Raw genomic sequence first — 17,899 nt, forward strand, 5'->3', positions numbered from 1 at the left:
AGCAGAGTGAGAGATCAGAGAGCATGGGAAATTACAGTTGGCACCTGGGAAGTCTCTGAGTGGTGGGTGAAGCCGGGTGAAGTGTCCTGCACAAACGTGAGTCTCACTCTGACCCTCCCTCCTCTCTGTCTCCATCTCCCACCGCCCTGCTCTCCTCCTCACACTGAGCATAGTCTGAGATAAACACACATGCATGTTTTTGCCAAAGTCAGAATCCAGTTGTTGCATGGCACCCTTCCTCTTCACCCTCTACACAGCTGACTTTTCCCACCTGTCACCCACCTGCCACCCGCAGATGTTCTCTGATGACTCTGCCATTGTCGGCCTCATCACAGATGGGGACGACAGGTCATACAGAGGACTCATCCAGGATTTTGTGGACTGGTGTCAGCAGAACCACCTCCTGATTAACGCTGGAAAAACCAAGGAGCTGGTTGTGGACTTCCGTCGGCACCCGCACTCTCCCCCCTCCCCAGTGAACATCCAGGGAGGGGACATTGAGATGGTGACATCTTATAAGTACCTGTAACACCACTGCACTTTATAAAAAAGGACAGAGCAGACTCTATCTGCTGTCAGAGGCTGAGGTCTTTTGGGGTGCAGAGTACACAATTATAAGCACAGTGAAAAATATTTTATGAAACTCTGTGGAAAAAAACAAACAAACAAGAAAACAAAACAAAAAAACCCCCCAAAACAATCCTTAACCCCCCACCCCCACCCCATGGCGACAATGTCCCTCCCTTCCCTGGATAGTTCTGACATGATACTTTGATTACACCATCATATAAATATTACAGGTTGTACATCACATCACATAAAAATTAAAAGGGGTGTGGGGGCACTGCTGAAGACCTTCTATGACTCCGCTGTGGCCTCTGCCATTTTCTACAGCGCAGTCTGCTGGGGGAGCAGCATCACAACAGCTGACAGGAAGAGGCTGGACAAACTCATCAGGAAGGCCAGCTCTGTCCTGGGATGCTCTCTGGAACCGGTGGAGGTGGTGTGCGAGAGGAGAATGACAGCCAAGCTGTCCTCCATGACAGTCAACAACTCCCACCCCCTCCAACACACACTCACTGCACTGAGGAGCTCCATCAGTGACAGGACGCTACATCCAAAGTGTGTGAAGGAGCGGTATTGCAGGTCTTTCCTTCCTGCAGCGGTCAGACTACACAACAAAAACTGCTCCAAGTAATCTGTGAATTATCTGTGCAATAATCTGTGCAATCCAACCTGTACATAACAGTCTGCAAATATTCTTCATAATTTCTTAAGATGGCGTTTATTTTTTTATTCCACTCTTTTGTATATACTTATTTACTCCATCTGCTTTATTGGTGCTGCTGTAAACTGGAATTTTTCCTTGCGGGACTAATAAAAGAATATTGAACTAGAAATCCCATTTTTAAGTCAACAGAGACAAAAAGTAGTCAAGTTTTATGAACCTGTATATAGCACCTGGATTTGCATCACCTACCAGTCTGAAGGCCTGGGTGTAGAGATACAGATGGTTTTCGTATGGAATAAAAAAAACAACAACACCAGGCTAGCTGTTCGCCCCTGTTTTCAGTCTTTTTGCCGAGCTAAGCTTATCAGCTGCTGGCTCCTGCTACATATTGCTCATATAGACATGCCAGTGGTATGAATCCTCTGATTCTCTGCAAATCGTCAAATAAGTGCATTTCTTTAACATAAACTTCAATAAATAAAAGCAGACCCATGTTAAGAACTGAAACCCATTTGACAAACAATTCCTCAAGAAAGAAAGTTACCATAGACTTCAATAAATTAGATCATTTTGTAGGAAATCCTCGTCCCTGGTATAGAGTCCCATCTACCCCCAGTAGTTCTGGTTTACACATTTCATTAATTATTAATTACCTTGAACTTATTTTCCTTATGAGGATGCTCTTGTTTTATTTGGAGCATGTGACTGTTCATACTGCTTTTCCTGGCCCAAGTTTACAACTGTGTGCATCGAGTAAAACAGTGATTTTAGTGCTTGGACACATGTTGTCCTTCAATGTTTTTCCTGTGTCAGTAAGGCTCAGTTTTGGATTTTCTGCATGCTGTACGGTCATGTGCAGTTTGATCTGACCTTTGAAACTGACACACCTGTCAGAAGAGTGGAAACTACTTTCACAATTTTATAATCCCATTTTAGTACACATACTGCATTTGTACGTCGCATCAAAAGGAAGGCTAAATTACAGCACACGACTTCAAAGACCTGTTTGCTTTTTGGCAACTTCTTAGATGTTGCATCATAATGCAACATATGGGATTTTGGACCCACATTTCACCACGTTATTGAACCAGGGATCCTTGAGGAAAACCTTGCACCTGTCCAGGATCTGAGTCGCACCCTGCAGCAGTGGAGCAAACTCATTTTTAGACAGAAGCACAGCCGTTATCACAGTTCCCCCAAATATGAGCAGCCAGGGCGAATAGAGGGTCCTCTCTGGTTCTGGTACCGCTCTGGTTCTGAAAGGCTGAGCCACCCGCTCCCACTGAGTGAGGATAGCCTGACGAGCTCCGGCCCACTTTCTAGGCCCAGTGAGACGATACTGATATGGAGTGCAGGGACCAAAGAAGACCTTCGCCCAGAGCACAGGATCAGTCAGCAGTAGTCTCAGGAGGCTTGGTCGAACCCCTACCTGTGAGAGGAAACATCATGATGTGTGTGTTTTATACATACTCGACAAATATCAACAGTTTTTATAAAGCCGAACTCACCTCCCCAGCCATGAAATCCAGGTATGGGATGTAATTTATTTGGAGAGCAGCCTCTTGCCGGTTAGGATAGCTAAGAAAACAAGACATATTTGAACCAGTATTCTGCTTTCTTCATGAACAGCAGTATGAAGATAGTATCTACCTTTTCATGTGTCCCTTCGTGTCAGACTCAATGACCTCCATCATTTTCTCCTTACATGGAAGACGGTTCAGACCTTGAGGATAAAAACACACTGACTGACATATCTGGCTGCTTAATCCTGAGTATGTCTGTGTGTGAACATGTAAGGGTCACAATTGCTTACCAGCAAAGACCTTAACAGCCCACCGTGCCTGCATTTCCACAACTGGCATGATTGGTCCTTTTGCCTGGAAAAGACCCATGATGGCCAGTGTGGGTTGTAACAGAGAAGGAGGAAACATTCTCCTGAAATTTGAAAAAACTGTAAGGTGATCCTTTAAAAGTAGATTTTATTATAAAATGCATGAGATTCACAATTAGATATAGGCAGACATGACTCAAAACAACACATATACAGCCAGTAACCAACAGCTAACCTGGCTCTGTCTGGAGTTGGAGCAAAACCCACCCAGCAGCACCTCTAAAGCTTACTAATTAACATGCTCTGTCTTATTTGTTTATGTGTAAAACCAAGTTGTGGTTTCATGGGGGTCATGTGCTCAACGATTTCCTGACTGGGCCCAGCGACTTCCTGAAGTCTCCGCTGGTTGTCTGCCAACCTCACAGTGAAAACCAGATTCCAAGCAGTGACTGCTCCGGGCCATCTCTGGCCTCTAGCTACATATTTACCATACCGACGGGAGAGTGGCATCTATCTTCTTATCTTAAGTTAGATGCTATATGGGGTTTACAACCTCAATAAACCGGAATTTCTCATTGTGTAATGTGGAGTTTCAATCTGCATAATACAAGTTCTATTTACAAAACTTTATGAAGGTATTATGAGTGAAACGGATGAGCACTTGTGACAGTGGAATTTGTAGTTGCAGGAAATAGTCATGTGTGGATCAGTAAATTTGAAGTCGCAGAGAAAAATCCTTTTGTAGCTGCAATTTTTTTTTTCTCCCACAAACACACATCAACAGTTCCACCTTCTCAAATTCTTCAGATGCACAAATCCTGTGCTACAAATTAAGAAAATCATGTGTTCACAGTTTTTGTTACACTTGCTGCAGTGCAGTGAATCACACAGAGTCGCACACCAGTATGCACAAATGTGAAGTCATGGAAACAAAGTGCACATCCTCAAATCAGAATGTGAATTCATGCGATGAGAGCTGCACGCTTGTTTTCTCACAAATGCATATTTTTCTAGTGCAAATGCAATTCAGTAACTAAAATGCTTGACTCTCGCCACTGAAAGTCTCAAATGCTGTTTTTTTTTCACTTGTAAATGGAAGGCTCTCATTTTTGTGCCACATATCTCAATGAGAAAACTCTAACCACCACATACCGTACTTACTTGTACAACGTCAGCTCTCCGTGAGGCTGCTCAGAGAGAGCTGGAGGCAGAAACGAGAAGCTTCTATTGTATCCTGTACAGAAGACCACAGCGTCAATGTTCTCCTCCACAGTGCCATCTTCAAATACAACTCCAGAGCCCTTGAAGCCTTTCAGATTGGGTTTCATTACTAGCGCTCCCTGAAGTATTTGACGAGGAAGGTCATCATTGAGCAAAGGCTTCCTGTCCAGAAGTCTGGGAAAGACAGGAAATGATCAACCGAACCTATCTTACTAATGTGTGATTATTGTTGTTGAATGTACCTTCCTAAACACGCTATGGTGTCTTGTTAATTCATAGAAAATAAGATAGTGGGAATAATAGTTACATACATCTTAAATGAATAAAAGCTATTGAATTTGATAATTGTGTGTACTATGTGTATATTGTAGCTGGACACTCAAGCTGGGTTGTGGTTTAACTTGCAGGGATTTCATTTTAACAAAAACAAAGCAGCATACGTTCGCTCACTGCTTTTCACAAGCTGCAGCTGAGAAGGAATCATTCTTCCTCCACTACGTCTGCTTCAAAACTTGCTAGACTTGCTCAAAAGTACCACCTGGTGGTGGAGGCTGTGCAGCACATTTACAACCATCAATACCGCATGAAGTACTAAATTATGAACATTGCAGCCTAAATGTCGTTATTTACTGCATAATGTTGACTATGCGCTGTATAAACTACAACCAGGAGTATCTTACATTGCAGGAGTATCTAAAAAACTCACAAGGATTTTCAACAAAGAAGAAGCCTGTAGGATAACAGGCCAAACGTCTTCTAGAACCACAGACAAGTCCAGAAGTACTATGACCTCCTGGATGAATGAGAATGTTCACAGACATCTACATGCTAAACATTCAGCATGTTAGCATTCTCACTGTGAACATGGTAGCATGCTGACATTACCATTTAGCTCAAAGCAGCACTTTATCATAAAGCTGTTATAATGACTGTAGACTCCGCAGCTGTAACCCACGTGTCTTTTGGTAGAGAAGCTCTGGGCAAACCCATGCGGAAAATGCAATGTACTGTACACATGGGAGAGTGACAGACGCTCAGACAAGAACATATGTCATCCAGGTCATATTGAGTCACCTGTGTTTGGGCTGCAGGCCATATAATCTGTGGTCATAGCTTTGGTTCAGCGCTCTCTCTGCTGCCCAGTTGACCAACATACTGGGTAGGAGCAGTATGAGGATGTTGTTGAACCTGGTGATAGATGTCATGTCCACAGGAAGTCCATTGGTGGACATCCTGCTGATCACCCAGGCTCCCTGGCGTGTGCTGAGAAATGTCTGTCAGAGAGAGACATTAACAGATAACAAACTGATGCATGCATGAATTAATTGGTTTCTCTTAGGTCCTGTGATTTTTCCTATTCTTCTGTCTTACCTTCTCTGCAGATCTACTAATCTCTACTGCAATATCTCCACCAGAATTGCCAATGCCAACCACCACCACCCTCTTTCCTCTGTAGGCGTCTGCATCTTTATATTCCCAGCTGTGAGAAAGCTTGCCAGAAAATGTCTCATGTCCTGCACAGAAACAGATGAGACCACAGGTCAAAGGAAAATAAGAATTTTTCTCAAGAATGTGCAGATGTAAAGCAAATCAACCCACTTGACTTCATTAATTAATGTCTGCCCATTAATGTATTTGTTCCCAGACCTGGAAAGTCTGACAGGGGTAAGGAAGGACGGGTGTAGTGGCCTGAACACACCAGAACTGCATCAAAGACGTGTCTCTCTTCTTCTCCATCCCTGTTAGTGGTTACTACGTCCCATTGACCGGACAGAGAGAAATCTGGCCTTTGTGTGACACTCCTTACTGTGGTCTGACGCATGTCCACATTCACACAAACACACACACATTCATAAATTATGATAGCATGATGTGGAAACTTATGAAAAAACAGTGACGCTCCTGTCATAATGAAACTGGAATAACCTGGAAATTGATGTATCGGAGCAGGTCAAAGTGCTTAGCGTAGAGCCTGAAGTACTGCAGCAGCTGGGAGTTGTGCATGTAGTTTGGATAGTCAGCGGGCATGGGAAAATCACTGAAACACATGAACTCTTTGGAGGTGTTGACCACCAAGGAGCGATAGATGCTGGATCGCTCTGGCTCAGGTGACTCCTGTAGACAAAAAGGAAAACAAGAAACAGGGCTGATACATCATTGTTCATTCATCATAGCTTATTGTAGTTGAAGAGGAAAGCACTTTGGCCATACAGCATCAAGACAAATCCTGAACTAGGGACAACATTAATATGTGGGATACTCTTTCAACTAGTGGCCCCACTCACCTTGAATTTCCACAGACCGCCAATATCATTGCCGCTTTCAAAGCAGACAGGTTCCAGGCCCTCCTCAACGCAGATCTTGATACATGCCAGACCAGAACTTCCTGCTCCAACCACTGCCACACGTCGAACCATTGCTGAGCACTCTTGTAGGGAGGGACACGAAGAATCAGAAATGTATCATGTCTGAAAACAAGACTGAGTGTCTGCATACATGTTGGCGACTCTGTGAGGTTATACTTAGCTGACCGCAGTCGTTGAGCTAAATGCTAGCAGTGACAGTCGCAATGCTAACATGGTAATGTTTAGCAGGTAATGGTCACCACATTAGCCTTAGCCTGTTTGCATGCTTATGTTTGCTAATTAGCACTAAACACAAAATGCACATGATTATGGTGCATCACATAACTGCATCATTAAATTAATTAGAATCGGTTCTCCAGAGACCTGGAATATCTATATATATCTACAGCAATCCATCCATTCCAGATAGTTAACTCATGACCAAATATGTCAACCTTATGGTGGCGCTATAGCTACTAGGATAATGATCTGTGAACTATGAATGCTGTATAAAATTCTGAGCCACTCCATCCAGTTTATGGTAAGGTCTTTTCCTGCATATTTTATTGCCTCAAATAGTGACCAGGGCCTTTGTTTCTAATTATCTCTGATAAGTATAATTGGTCATATTTTAGTAAGCCTCATTTTGAACACCACCCTTTTACCCTATGAAAATGATTGCATTACACTGTAATTGCAAACTCAACACTTCAAGACAAGAAATGTCAGAGAATCTCCAAAGTCATTAGAAACCCACTATGGACCTCAAAGGTACAATTTGAAAAGTCTTTCGTTTCAGTGACACTGCTAGCTGTTACTGTAAGTGAACTACAGTCAGTTATGTTACAATCCATTCACACATTGGCATTACAAAGCTATTAATACATGTACAATGCTTTACATCAGTACATAGTATGCAATTTCCTCAGCAACCCATTCAAAAGCTGTCAAGATATTTCACTCAGCCTTAATGGTGACGCGAAATAAAAAGTCACCATTCAGCAAAATTCATACTGTGGGGAACATGAACCAAAGTGGTGGATCAACCCACTGACATTACACTGACATACAAAGATTCAGACAAGTTTCAGTTTTGGCCTTTTCCTGAAAGTAGCATTATTTCCATTATCAAAAAGGAAATTTGTTAAATATTCTTAAAATTACAACGTCTGCAGTTAGGAGCTCTGTAAATGTTACCGCAATAGTCTAAACACTACTAATTTACGACAATCCCTCCAGCAGTGCCTCCATACTTTATGACTTAACACTTTAAAGGCCTGCCAAACAAAACTCTAATTGTAAAATGAACGGAAAAATAGAATTTCTGTTTCTTCTTTCACTTCACTTCACTTCGCTTCACTCATATCATTGTCAGTTGTTTAAAACTCATAACGATATTTCCAAAAGTTTGAGGAAGTTAATCAGCTTGCAGAATGTGTATCCCGGGGGGGCAATCAACAGACCGCCACCATCACAAAAATAAGTCTCTTTGTTGTTGTGTTGAATTACCATACTCTTATTGCTGAGGTCTGAAAGACTGCTCTCACCTTCTCCAGTAAGCTGATTGCAAATCCTCTGCAGCTGCGATCAGATGTTAAACAGCCTCGAAGCTCACATGAACTGAGCTCGTGCTTATCACCTAATCAGTTAAACAGTACTGCAGGGGAGGGACTTTGAACCAGTTTGAGCTGCAATTAAGCTCCAGTGAAAGTTAGCCAGGAAGGCTATCTTTTGCATGTTGAGGCCTGCACCTTATCTCTCATTCATGCTCATTCATAATTTCTTTGCTGTCATTGTCTGTGGCTGTCAGTTGAGACATCATATTGTCGAATCTCCTCATAGCAGAGCAACACACCTTCACTGTTAGCCTTTCATCTCACTGCTGTCTTTTTAAATACGAATCTATTTCTCTGCCTTAGTTCTGTCATGCTGCTGTTGTGTGCACCCCTCCACTTCTACATCACTGCCTGCACCAATCACTTCTACTCTGTGCATTATAATGGAGCTGCAGCAGGAAAAAAGAAAGCTGTGAGAAAGTGAGAATTGGGATTAAAACATATACAGTATGTTCTGGTTCCGAAGAGGAAACGTTGCACTGAATATTTAAGGTTTTCTATATTAGGTCATTATAGTCAATCACATATGTAATAATCACAATACTGACACATACTATGTATGCATTGAGCATGTTCGATAAGGGCCAACGTTAAAAGACAGATAAAATGTAATGTAAGGGGGTAAAAAATGGTAAGGGCCTAATAGATAATTAAACCCGGGGTCTTCCACACCTTACAGGGAAAGAGGGCCACCCATCCTCAGCATACAGCTCACAATGATGAGTATTATCATCATAGTCAGTAGAAAATCTTAGTGCAAACAGCATAAATAGCATCCATGGGCTTCATAGATCCAGCTGAAGCGTGCATGTGTGCATGTGCCTGTGACTCTTTCAAAACTAATACCAGTCTTTTCAGAAATGATGAAATTTTCATAATCAATGTTTTTAGTGCTGGTGGAAAAACATGAATTTAGTCTTATCTGCATTAAAACCTAATTTATGATTAATGTTAAAGTGATTTAACAGCAGAATGTAAATAATCCACAGTACAATATCAAGCACTGAAGAGAACAGACCCCAGGATTGAGCCTTGTGGAACTTTTACAGCTTGCACAAATTCAGATCTAACATTTTGTTACATCTGCCTCTATCTGATCTGCAGTAACCTCCTTTGTCTCTCTGAGCTGAGTCTCCCTGTGTGTGTGTATGCGTGCGTCCGTGCATGCGTGCGTGTGTGTCTGTTGTGTGATTGCCTTAGTGGATACAGCTGTGGCAGAGCCCCGACCTGAGCCTCTTCAGCTGCATCCTGTCCTGTAATCAAGACTCACATCCACCCTGCCAGATCGTACTACCTGCTTAGTCAGTCTGTGTTTCCAGCCTTTCTACTTGCTATTTGCTTGTTGCCTCTTCACCTTGACTAATCCTGTTTCTCCTCTCTATCCAGTCCTGTCCTCTCTACTCAAGCCCCTTTGTCTCATTACAGTCTTTCAGACCTTAGGAACAACCAGTTAAAATTAAAAATTAAAATAAAAAAAATGCAGCAAGCTTTAAAAAGTGAGTAGCAAGCTTATCCTCACCAACCAGATTCTTTAAATCTATAGTGCATTAGCACCATGAGAAAACAGCAACAGCATGCATCTACCCCCCTAACGCTAGTCTGACATTGCTACCTTGTGGAGATTACTTCATTGCTAACAACACTGCTAGCTAACGTGACAGCTCAGCCCAGAAGGACGCCATTAAAATGATTATGAAACGCCAGCTGAGTGCAATCTAGTTCCTTTATATTCAAGAGAGGGCAGACATCTCTGCAGCTAATATCTCCTGCACTCGGCAACTCACATCAAGACTATCTAGATGGATAAAAATCACTACTGGTGAGTTTGTCTCTTTAAAGGTCCTACTAATATTCACAGGTGTTTTCAGCCAGCGGTAATGTGCTAACAGATAGAACAAAGGTGCTCAAACATATGCAACAAAATGAACTGCAGAGTGGAGGGCTGTCAATCACACTGTACCTGCCCACATGGCACTAAGAAGATGTAATTAGTGAAATAAGTTATAATGCCAATGTGAATGGGCCATCTGTGTGCAGGCCCTTTAACTCAGGTTTCACATAATTATGTGCAGGTACAGTATTTTACAAGACTTCATCTTGATTAATTCCTATTTCTTATTTCATGTATGGTCACTAAGACACAAGATGACACTCAGATGTCTAATATATCGGTTTATTCACACAGGAAAAGCACTTCACATTCATGGTGACTTGAAGTTAAATATGATGTAAATATTTAAATAGTTTAATTGTGCTTGAGTCCACTCAATATCAGATATGTTTCTTCTAAAACATATTTTGTAGAAACTCTTGCATAAGAGCATTTTAGCTTAAGCAGCAGATACAGTAGCACCTCTAACATTAATCAGCAGGTCAGGCAGCGATAATAATCTTTCTTACGATCACAGCCCAAACAGGAGTATATTGAAACAGATTTCTCAAGGGATCTAGTAACAACAGATATGCCAGTTTTTCCTTTTCACACAAACAATTGATGAAGCCTGTTTAAATTGTTTGTGGATGGAGCTTGGACAGGAGGGTGGGGATAGTGGTTGGGTTGCGCAAATGGATGTAATAGATGGAAGCTGCTCCAGCTGTGGCGATCAGGCTCAGCTTGATCAGGCGGCCAGCGATGGAGGTCTCTTGTTCCTTCACCTGGAGGAGACAGCAGGGAAAAGGTTATGTTTAATCATGTTTTATGATGTATGTTTAATACATTCATTCTTCACTTTGAAGCGCACATTTAGCATTTCATGCAAGGCTTACATAATGTAGCACACTGTTCATTTCAGACCTTTCTGGTTTTCAGGGGCTGGTACATGCGGTCAAACTGGGTGAAGATTGCTTTGCGGGCTCCCTCCCATTTCCCTGGTCCCACCAACCGGTACTGGTAAGCTGTGACAGGCTCCCACAGAAGCCTCTTAAACAGTGGGTAGTCTGTGAAGAAGAGCCATAGGAGATTTGGCCGTGCCCCAATCTCTCCTGCTAAGTCATCCATGTAGGGAACAAAGCCCACTTGCAGGGGGGTCAAGTTTGACACAATGAAGCTGTGGAAAAAATAAAGCAGCAATGAATGTAGGAATCCCTCAAAAGAGTGCTTAAACAGGCTTTGTTGATCATGACTTTGTCACTGCAAGAATCAATACTTTTATATAAACAACTTTTACTGTGAAAGCATTTTAGGGTCTTTCAGGCTGTTGTTTTGGTTTTCCTAGTCGCGATGCAGCTCTCGTCAACTTTCTAATCAGCTGTTTTGTTGAAGAAGCTCTGATTAACTCTTTGTACACTACCTACCAACTGACAAATACAGCTTGGGACCAGCTGGTGGACATAGTGAAGCATTTAGCAGCTAACAAGCAAGCAATTTCTCTCACAGGTTGACTAAATCACAGCTGACGGCTTCAAATGAAAGCTAACATTGCTTTGTGTCAGATAATTGGTAGCTTTACGTTTTCTCGATGTCCCTGGTGTCCTTCTCAACAGCCTTTACCATGGCCTGATTTGAGGGCAATTTTTTCTGTCCTGAAGAGCAAAAGACAGAAGAAAGACACAGGTAAATACACTGATGTGATTGGAAAGTATCTGGACTTGTGGGAGGTGGACATGCACCTGTGAAGACACGTGCGACCCAGCGGGCCTGCATCTCAGCCTGAGGCATGATGGCTCCAAAGGCGTGGATGAAACCCACGATGGCCAGTGTGGGATGCTCCAGGTTGGGAGGAAAAACATGCTTGTAGAGACCCACACGGTGCCCAGTCTTGTACAAAGCATTGTTCGGCAAGTATGGAAAATCATAGTTGTAACCTGTGGCGAACACAATCGTTTCCACCTGTAACGGGGACAGAACAAATTAGAGCTTAAATTGTGCCAGAAAGAAAGAAATATTCTTGAGGGTATCCTCGGAAAGTCCTCTAACCTTCTCCAACATGCTGCCATCATCAAACACCACGGTGGAGCCACGGATCTCCCTCACATTTGGTTTGATAATGACTGACCCAGACAGAATCTTTAAAGGCAGATCGTCGTTGATCACTGGGATCTTACTGAGGAATCTGATGATGCAGCAGAAGGTACAGCCGATGATGAGAATTATAGCAATTCTTCACTTCAGCAACAATATGAGGAGGTCTGACTTTGTGGAGAGACATATTCTCTGTGGTCCTAGCAGCATCTACCTGTGCGCGGGTTTGATGGCATACATGGCGTGGTCATACATGCCATTGAGTTTCTTCTCAGTAAGCCAGTTGAGGAAGCTGATTGGCAACAGCTGGAGTAAGATGGAGACAAAGCGCGTGTTGTACTTCATGTCCACTGGAAGGCCGTTGTCAGAAACCTGACGGATGACCCAGGCACCACGGCGAGTGCTCAGATAGACCTGCAGAACGAGAGCAAGGCTCAACACGCATGAATTATCTTGCATCTATGCCTTATGTCAAAGGACAAGACAATCAGATAAGAGTTCCCAACCTGCTCGGCCACTCTGCTGCTCTCCACAGCAATGTCACCTCCTGAGTTACCGATGCCTATAACCACTACCCTCTTCCCATGCATGTCGTCGGGCCCCTTGTAGTCCCAGCTATGGAAGTATTTCCCTTCAAATGTCTCAATTCCTGTAACGCAGCAGAATGAGGTCTTCATAGTATGTCATGTTACTCTCGTGCCTTGTTCGGTGTGGAATGTTGTTCAATGCAGATTGTAAAACTTTGCAAGATGCGTGTAAAATGTGTCTTTACCCGGGAAGTCTTTGATCGGCAGGTTGGGGTGGGTGTAGTGACCAGTGCAGCAGATTACTGCATCAAAGACATGCTTCTCCTCCCGTCCCTCCCTATTCTCAGTTACCACTTCCCATTGACCAGTGCGTGCGTAGTCTGGTCTCTGTCTCACACTCTTCACTAAGGTCTGAAATATATGAAAAATACAGTAGATCAGTTTGTAGATATAGTTTTAAACTTCAGCGATACATCGACTGAACCACGTACTCCCTTCTGCTCATGCGGATTTTGGTACCTGGAAGCGAATGTGTTGCAGCAGTTTGAAGTGTTCTGCATACATCTTGAAGTATTTCAGGATTTTAGAGTGATGCATGTAGTTGGGAAAATCGGCGGGGATGGGGAAGTCGCTGTAACACATCATCTCCTTGGAGATGTTGATGGTGAGTGAACGGTAGATACTGGCCCTGTTGGGCTCTGACACCTCCTACAGAGAATGTGTTTCAAATGGCAGAAAAGAAAATGGTGGTTTAAGATTGACAGCAACTTAAACGTTCTCATCCAATTTCACTTGAATAGCTTGTGGAACAAATGCAAAATGGTCGCCATCGTTGTTTCTGGAGTCGTGACTTGCCTTGAACTTCCACAGTCCGCCCACGTCATCGCTGCTTTCGAAACAGGTTGGCACCATGCCCTCATCCAGACAAGCCTTTAGGCTGGTCAGACCACAGGGGCCTGACCCTATCACTGCTACTCTTTGCACCATGATGGAGCTGCATGAGCAAAAGGGGGAAAAAAAAAAAAAAGATTTCGTAACTCATCGCTGGCATCAGATTTAAATATAGAATTCCAAATGTGTAACTTTCAGTCCGAGCCACTGTTATGAGAAAGTTAAATAACATCCTGGAGGGCCACTTCCACATTTATACTTGTCCTGAACAAATAAGTTCAGTGCATGTACAATCTTACTCTTCGTAACGGCATCTGGCTGAGCAATGTTTGTTACAAAATCCCAGGTGAGAAATAAACGTATAAAGTTCACAGATCACATCTTAACTGTGCTACACTAAGTGCATATTAAATGTGTTACTTTGGAACAAGTGTTCGTTCATTTTTAAGCTAATATATTTTAATGCACTGTTCAAAAGGAACCACCCTACGTACCTTTAATGTAATTCAAATGTATGTTGTATGTGAAATACAGTATACAGTAAATGAGTATATCAGAATTTTACATCGATGTACTCCCTGGAGCCTTTCAGTGGTATATGAGCTCATCAGTAATTCATTACCTGTATAGTCCAAGAGCCATTTTTTTGTATGATAAAAGCTATTTTTTAAAACTATTCAATGTGACAATAGCTTGTTATTACAGTATTAAAAACACACTAAAAAATGCCCCTCCAGTAGAATAAAAGCAATAACAAAATATATTTTAAAACCAGCAAACACACAGAGATAGCCTTTAATGTGTATCTTGTTGTGTACATTACGGACAAAAATGCATCCAAATAAAGCATAGATCAGTGAAATCATATGACAGAGCTTCTTTAAACAGAACAATGTGTAGCACGCTTTTCAAATATACATCTATTACTTGAATTTAGTCAATGAGTGCAATGCAAACATGATTTTCTCAGAGGTATACATCATTGTAATCAGAAGACTCTACAAAATAATTAACAAAATACAGAAATAAAGTGTATCTTTTTAAATTCAAGGCGCGTTGAATCTAGGGCGGCCAGACTTGGTTGTAGAAACATGAAAACGTTTTGCCTCTCATGGGGCTTCTTCAGTTTTAACCGACAGGTGAGTACCAGTATTAACATCAATCTTCAACTGAGTAATTTTGCATGTGGTACAGCCTCAGGTGCATCTGTCCCACCACTATTTCCAATGTCTCCCAAAACCATAATGCACACCATGACACCACGTGAGAGTACGTTACAAATGTACGAGCTGCGCAAACAAAGTCACCAAGCTTTGTAACTCGACTTCAGGGTGGTATTGTTAGCAAATGGCCAGTTATGCCTTATTTAACAGCGGGTTTTACAGGAGGCCAAGCTCGCTGTTACAAATGTGGTGCTAATGCTAGCTAACATTAGTATTATCAAATGGGTTTGAAGCTAGCTACTGAAACTGTTATACTGACTAATCTGGAAGGTGGCAAATATGACAAACCATGACTTACAGTGCACAGTTCACGTTTTCATCAACATGATTCCACTGTCATTGGCAGAGGTCGGAAAATGAGCACCTGGACATGAAAGCTGGCTGTGGACTCTTTAAGAAACACTTAAATGTAACGTGAAACTACCGAAAGTAGGAATTAGAACAGCTCAGACTCACTACAGCTTGCTGACCTGTGGCAGAGTGAAATTTTGGAAGACCTTTTTTTTTCTAGGATGGCTGGGAAACATCCAATCATAGTGAACCCCTTAAAGGCCATCCCAGATCCTTACCCTAACAGTGACCTTCTGAGGTTTGATGTCAAGAGAGTTTGTTCACTCAGATGAACAGATCTGACTTTTTACTCTTTGTAACCATCCTATAAAAGACAGTTGTCATATTACTTAATAGGACTGTGTGAAAAAGGGCATCAGGGAAAACAGCTACCATTTCTGCTCTTGTGTCTTGTAAAACAATCAAATCCTACATTAACTTCTCAGCTGATCTTTTTCAGGAAATGTTAAGTAATCAACATGCAAGTTGCTCTTTAACCACGTATGCATGAATGTGTTTTAATTAAGGAGCTTTGCAGGGCAACTTGGACGGACTCTGACACTCTGGAGTCCAACACTATGCAGCGCATGCACAGTCACTCAAAAGACAAAGTGTGGTGATTGGCTTTAAAGAGAAAATGCATGTCAGTGGTCTGCCAAACAAAATTAAAAAGGACTCTTATGAGTGACTTTAATTCTCCTGCAACAGGAAGCTTGGAAGTGGAGTAGGTGATTTTCAGGTGGAAAATGTACCAGTAAGCATAGCAGGTGTTTTTATCTATAAAAATACTTATAATACAATAAAAGTTGAGTTATTTGACAACATAGATATACAAAGTATAACTACTACAAGAGTGAATTAAATGTTTTGCATAATTAATCATATTTTAATGACACAAGTATTCATATTATACCTTTGATGAGTATATTACAGTGAAAGAGATCCATCCATCCATTATATATGACCACTTCCTTTGGAGGGAGACTATCACAACTGACATTAGACAACCAGTGGGGCACACTGTGGACATCATCAGTGCAAGAAAATCTATTCTATATGCCCTCGGTGTGAGTCGGCTACAGTAGGAATACGCGTACTATAAATACACTATTAAATCTCAAACTTAGGAATGAGTTGAAAAAGCCAAAACCATGCAATGTTTCTGCAAACAGAGGCAATCAGCCAGCCTGCAAATAACCTTTCACAATGTTTCACTTCTTTGATTGAGCCATGTTTAATCAGATGCACATGAAAAGGCGCCACATGTGCACCACCGCGGTAAAAACAGCAAACTTCAGACGTGCCAGCTCTCCTTACCTTGATCCCTGCGTATTGTTTTCCTGTGCCCGTCAAGTGGGACGAGTGTCACCTGCGCTGACTTTTATACTGAGGTGATGACCGAAGAGCTGCATTCTTTTCTTTTTTCTCCTCTCTAATCCTGCCCAAGAAGACGACTATCAAGTTAAATTGTGTTTGAATTTGGCTAAAGTTCAATTTGTGTCCCCACAGTTAAATCAAGGGGATGAACTTTGGTGCAGATTTTAAGTAACAGTGACTTTACACTCTCTATGATGACATGCGACTATTCTCCGTCATCCTGCCCGATTGGCACCAGAAACCCATTTGTTGTACGTGAGTGCAAAAATGTGGCTCATAATTAGTTAGAGAAGCTCAGGTGTGCACATGCACAGTACCAATCAGGTAGGCGGTGTGGATCGGGTAGTGACACCCATTTAATTAAAAATCATTACAATCAATTCAGTGAACAGCACAGTCAAATCCACTTTACATGAAACAGTGTAATCACATGACCATACAGGCATATGTGTACATTTAGAATAACGTCTATACAGGAAACACAAAACACAATTTATAGTATTTAGCAGGCGAAAAACTTAGTGCAGACAAATATATTGAAGCTGGCTTCATGTTTGACAATATGCAAGAACAGGGGCGACGTTTGCTGACAAGCAAGCAAACCAGACGCGTCTCTCTTCACGGCGGTGCTTCTCGACCTGGAGGTAAACAGGTGACGAGTGGAATGTGCAAAATGTAATCTGCCATCGCCGTGATACATATTTGTCTTGGGCTTTTGCGCGATCCCAACATCAACACTTAAAAGAACACAAAAACCAATCGTAAGAATCATTTGGTCGGAGCGCCTCAGTCGCCGAATGGTCTCCAGCACGCCACAGCGCGACCTTTGCTGCATGTCATATCCCTCCCTCTCCTCTCTGCCTCTTCACCTGTCACTGTCACAAAGTTCCAGGTCCAGCAAATTTGCAACAAGAAAGTGATGGAAGAAAATGGAAGGAAGCCACCACCTCACTTGCTGCTCGTCTCATCGCTCACACTGGGAAGATCGTTGGGAAGTTATTGCAGAGAGGGCACAGCATGTCAGAGGTCAGTCTACAGTGGAATCTATCTGGATCTGCTTTGGACCAACTGGCACAACCCACAGAAGGTGACTCACAGTCAAAAAGCATGATATTTGTAAAAACTTAACATTCTTTCTGTCAAATAAAAAGCTTCAACTAGAGTTGATACATCACACGTCCACATATCTGATCCTATTCCTAATCAATACAAATTAAATCAGACCTAAAAACAAGGATACACTTGTAGATGAACAAGTGTTTTTCTTCTGGCAGTGCCAAAACATGTGTGTGTGTGTGTGTGTGTGTGTGTGTGTGTGTGTGTGTGTGTGAAGTGAGCGAATGGAT

The 17,899-nt window shown here is 42.2% G+C and overlaps 2 protein-coding genes across 2 annotated transcripts; both read right to left on the minus strand.

Moving 5' to 3' along the window:
* Positions 1 to 2,267: 2,267 nt before the first annotated feature.
* On the minus strand, positions 2,268 to 8,215 carry LOC139330063 (dimethylaniline monooxygenase [N-oxide-forming] 2-like). The gene is made up of 11 exons (XM_070960792.1): positions 8,176 to 8,215; positions 6,569 to 6,711; positions 6,210 to 6,398; positions 5,931 to 6,096; positions 5,655 to 5,797; positions 5,358 to 5,557; positions 4,224 to 4,457; positions 3,045 to 3,166; positions 2,882 to 2,954; positions 2,740 to 2,809; positions 2,268 to 2,660 (listed from the first exon to the last, which is right to left on the minus strand). Exons 2-11 carry the CDS (start codon positions 6,698 to 6,700, stop codon positions 2,268 to 2,270), a joined length of 1,722 nt encoding a protein of 573 aa, XP_070816893.1. The 5' UTR covers positions 6,701 to 6,711; positions 8,176 to 8,215.
* A 2,534-nt stretch (positions 8,216 to 10,749) lies between these two features.
* Positions 10,750 to 13,719, minus strand: LOC139329852 (flavin-containing monooxygenase 5-like). Its single transcript, XM_070960432.1, has 10 exons — positions 13,588 to 13,719; positions 13,252 to 13,440; positions 12,978 to 13,143; positions 12,712 to 12,854; positions 12,420 to 12,619; positions 12,161 to 12,296; positions 11,854 to 12,073; positions 11,694 to 11,766; positions 11,039 to 11,291; positions 10,750 to 10,899 (listed from the first exon to the last, which is right to left on the minus strand). The coding sequence occupies exons 1-10, from the start codon at positions 13,717 to 13,719 to the stop codon at positions 10,750 to 10,752; spliced, it is 1,662 nt and encodes a 553-aa protein (XP_070816533.1).
* Positions 13,720 to 17,899: the final 4,180 nt, after the last annotated feature.

The sequence above is a fragment of the Chaetodon trifascialis genome, chromosome 4 (genome assembly GCF_039877785.1).
Source record: "Chaetodon trifascialis isolate fChaTrf1 chromosome 4, fChaTrf1.hap1, whole genome shotgun sequence".
In the NCBI taxonomy this organism is placed as follows: Eukaryota; Metazoa; Chordata; class Actinopteri; order Chaetodontiformes; family Chaetodontidae; genus Chaetodon; species Chaetodon trifascialis.

Bases quoted from the DNA above. Each gene is read 5' to 3' on its own strand.
- LOC139329852 (XM_070960432.1), bottom strand. From the start codon at position 13,719: ATGGTGCAAAGAGTAGCAGTGATAGGGTCAGGCCCCTGTGGTCTGACC. The intron at 12,297-12,419 runs GTAGATGCTGCT...CTGCATCATCAG, and splicing joins GCCATCAAACCCGCGCACAG to ATTCCTCAGTAAGATCCCAG. The intron at 10,900-11,038 runs GTCTGAAATGAA...TGTCTCCTCCAG, and splicing joins AGCCCCTGAAAACCAGAAAG to GTGAAGGAACAAGAGACCTC.
- LOC139330063 (XM_070960792.1), bottom strand. From the start codon at position 6,700: ATGGTTCGACGTGTGGCAGTGGTTGGAGCAGGAAGTTCTGGTCTGGCA. The intron at 5,798-5,930 runs GTCTGGGAACAA...GTTTCTGTGCAG, and splicing joins ACCCCTGTCAGACTTTCCAG to GACATGAGACATTTTCTGGC. The intron at 2,810-2,881 runs GTAGATACTATC...TTGTTTTCTTAG, and splicing joins ACGAAGGGACACATGAAAAG to CTATCCTAACCGGCAAGAGG.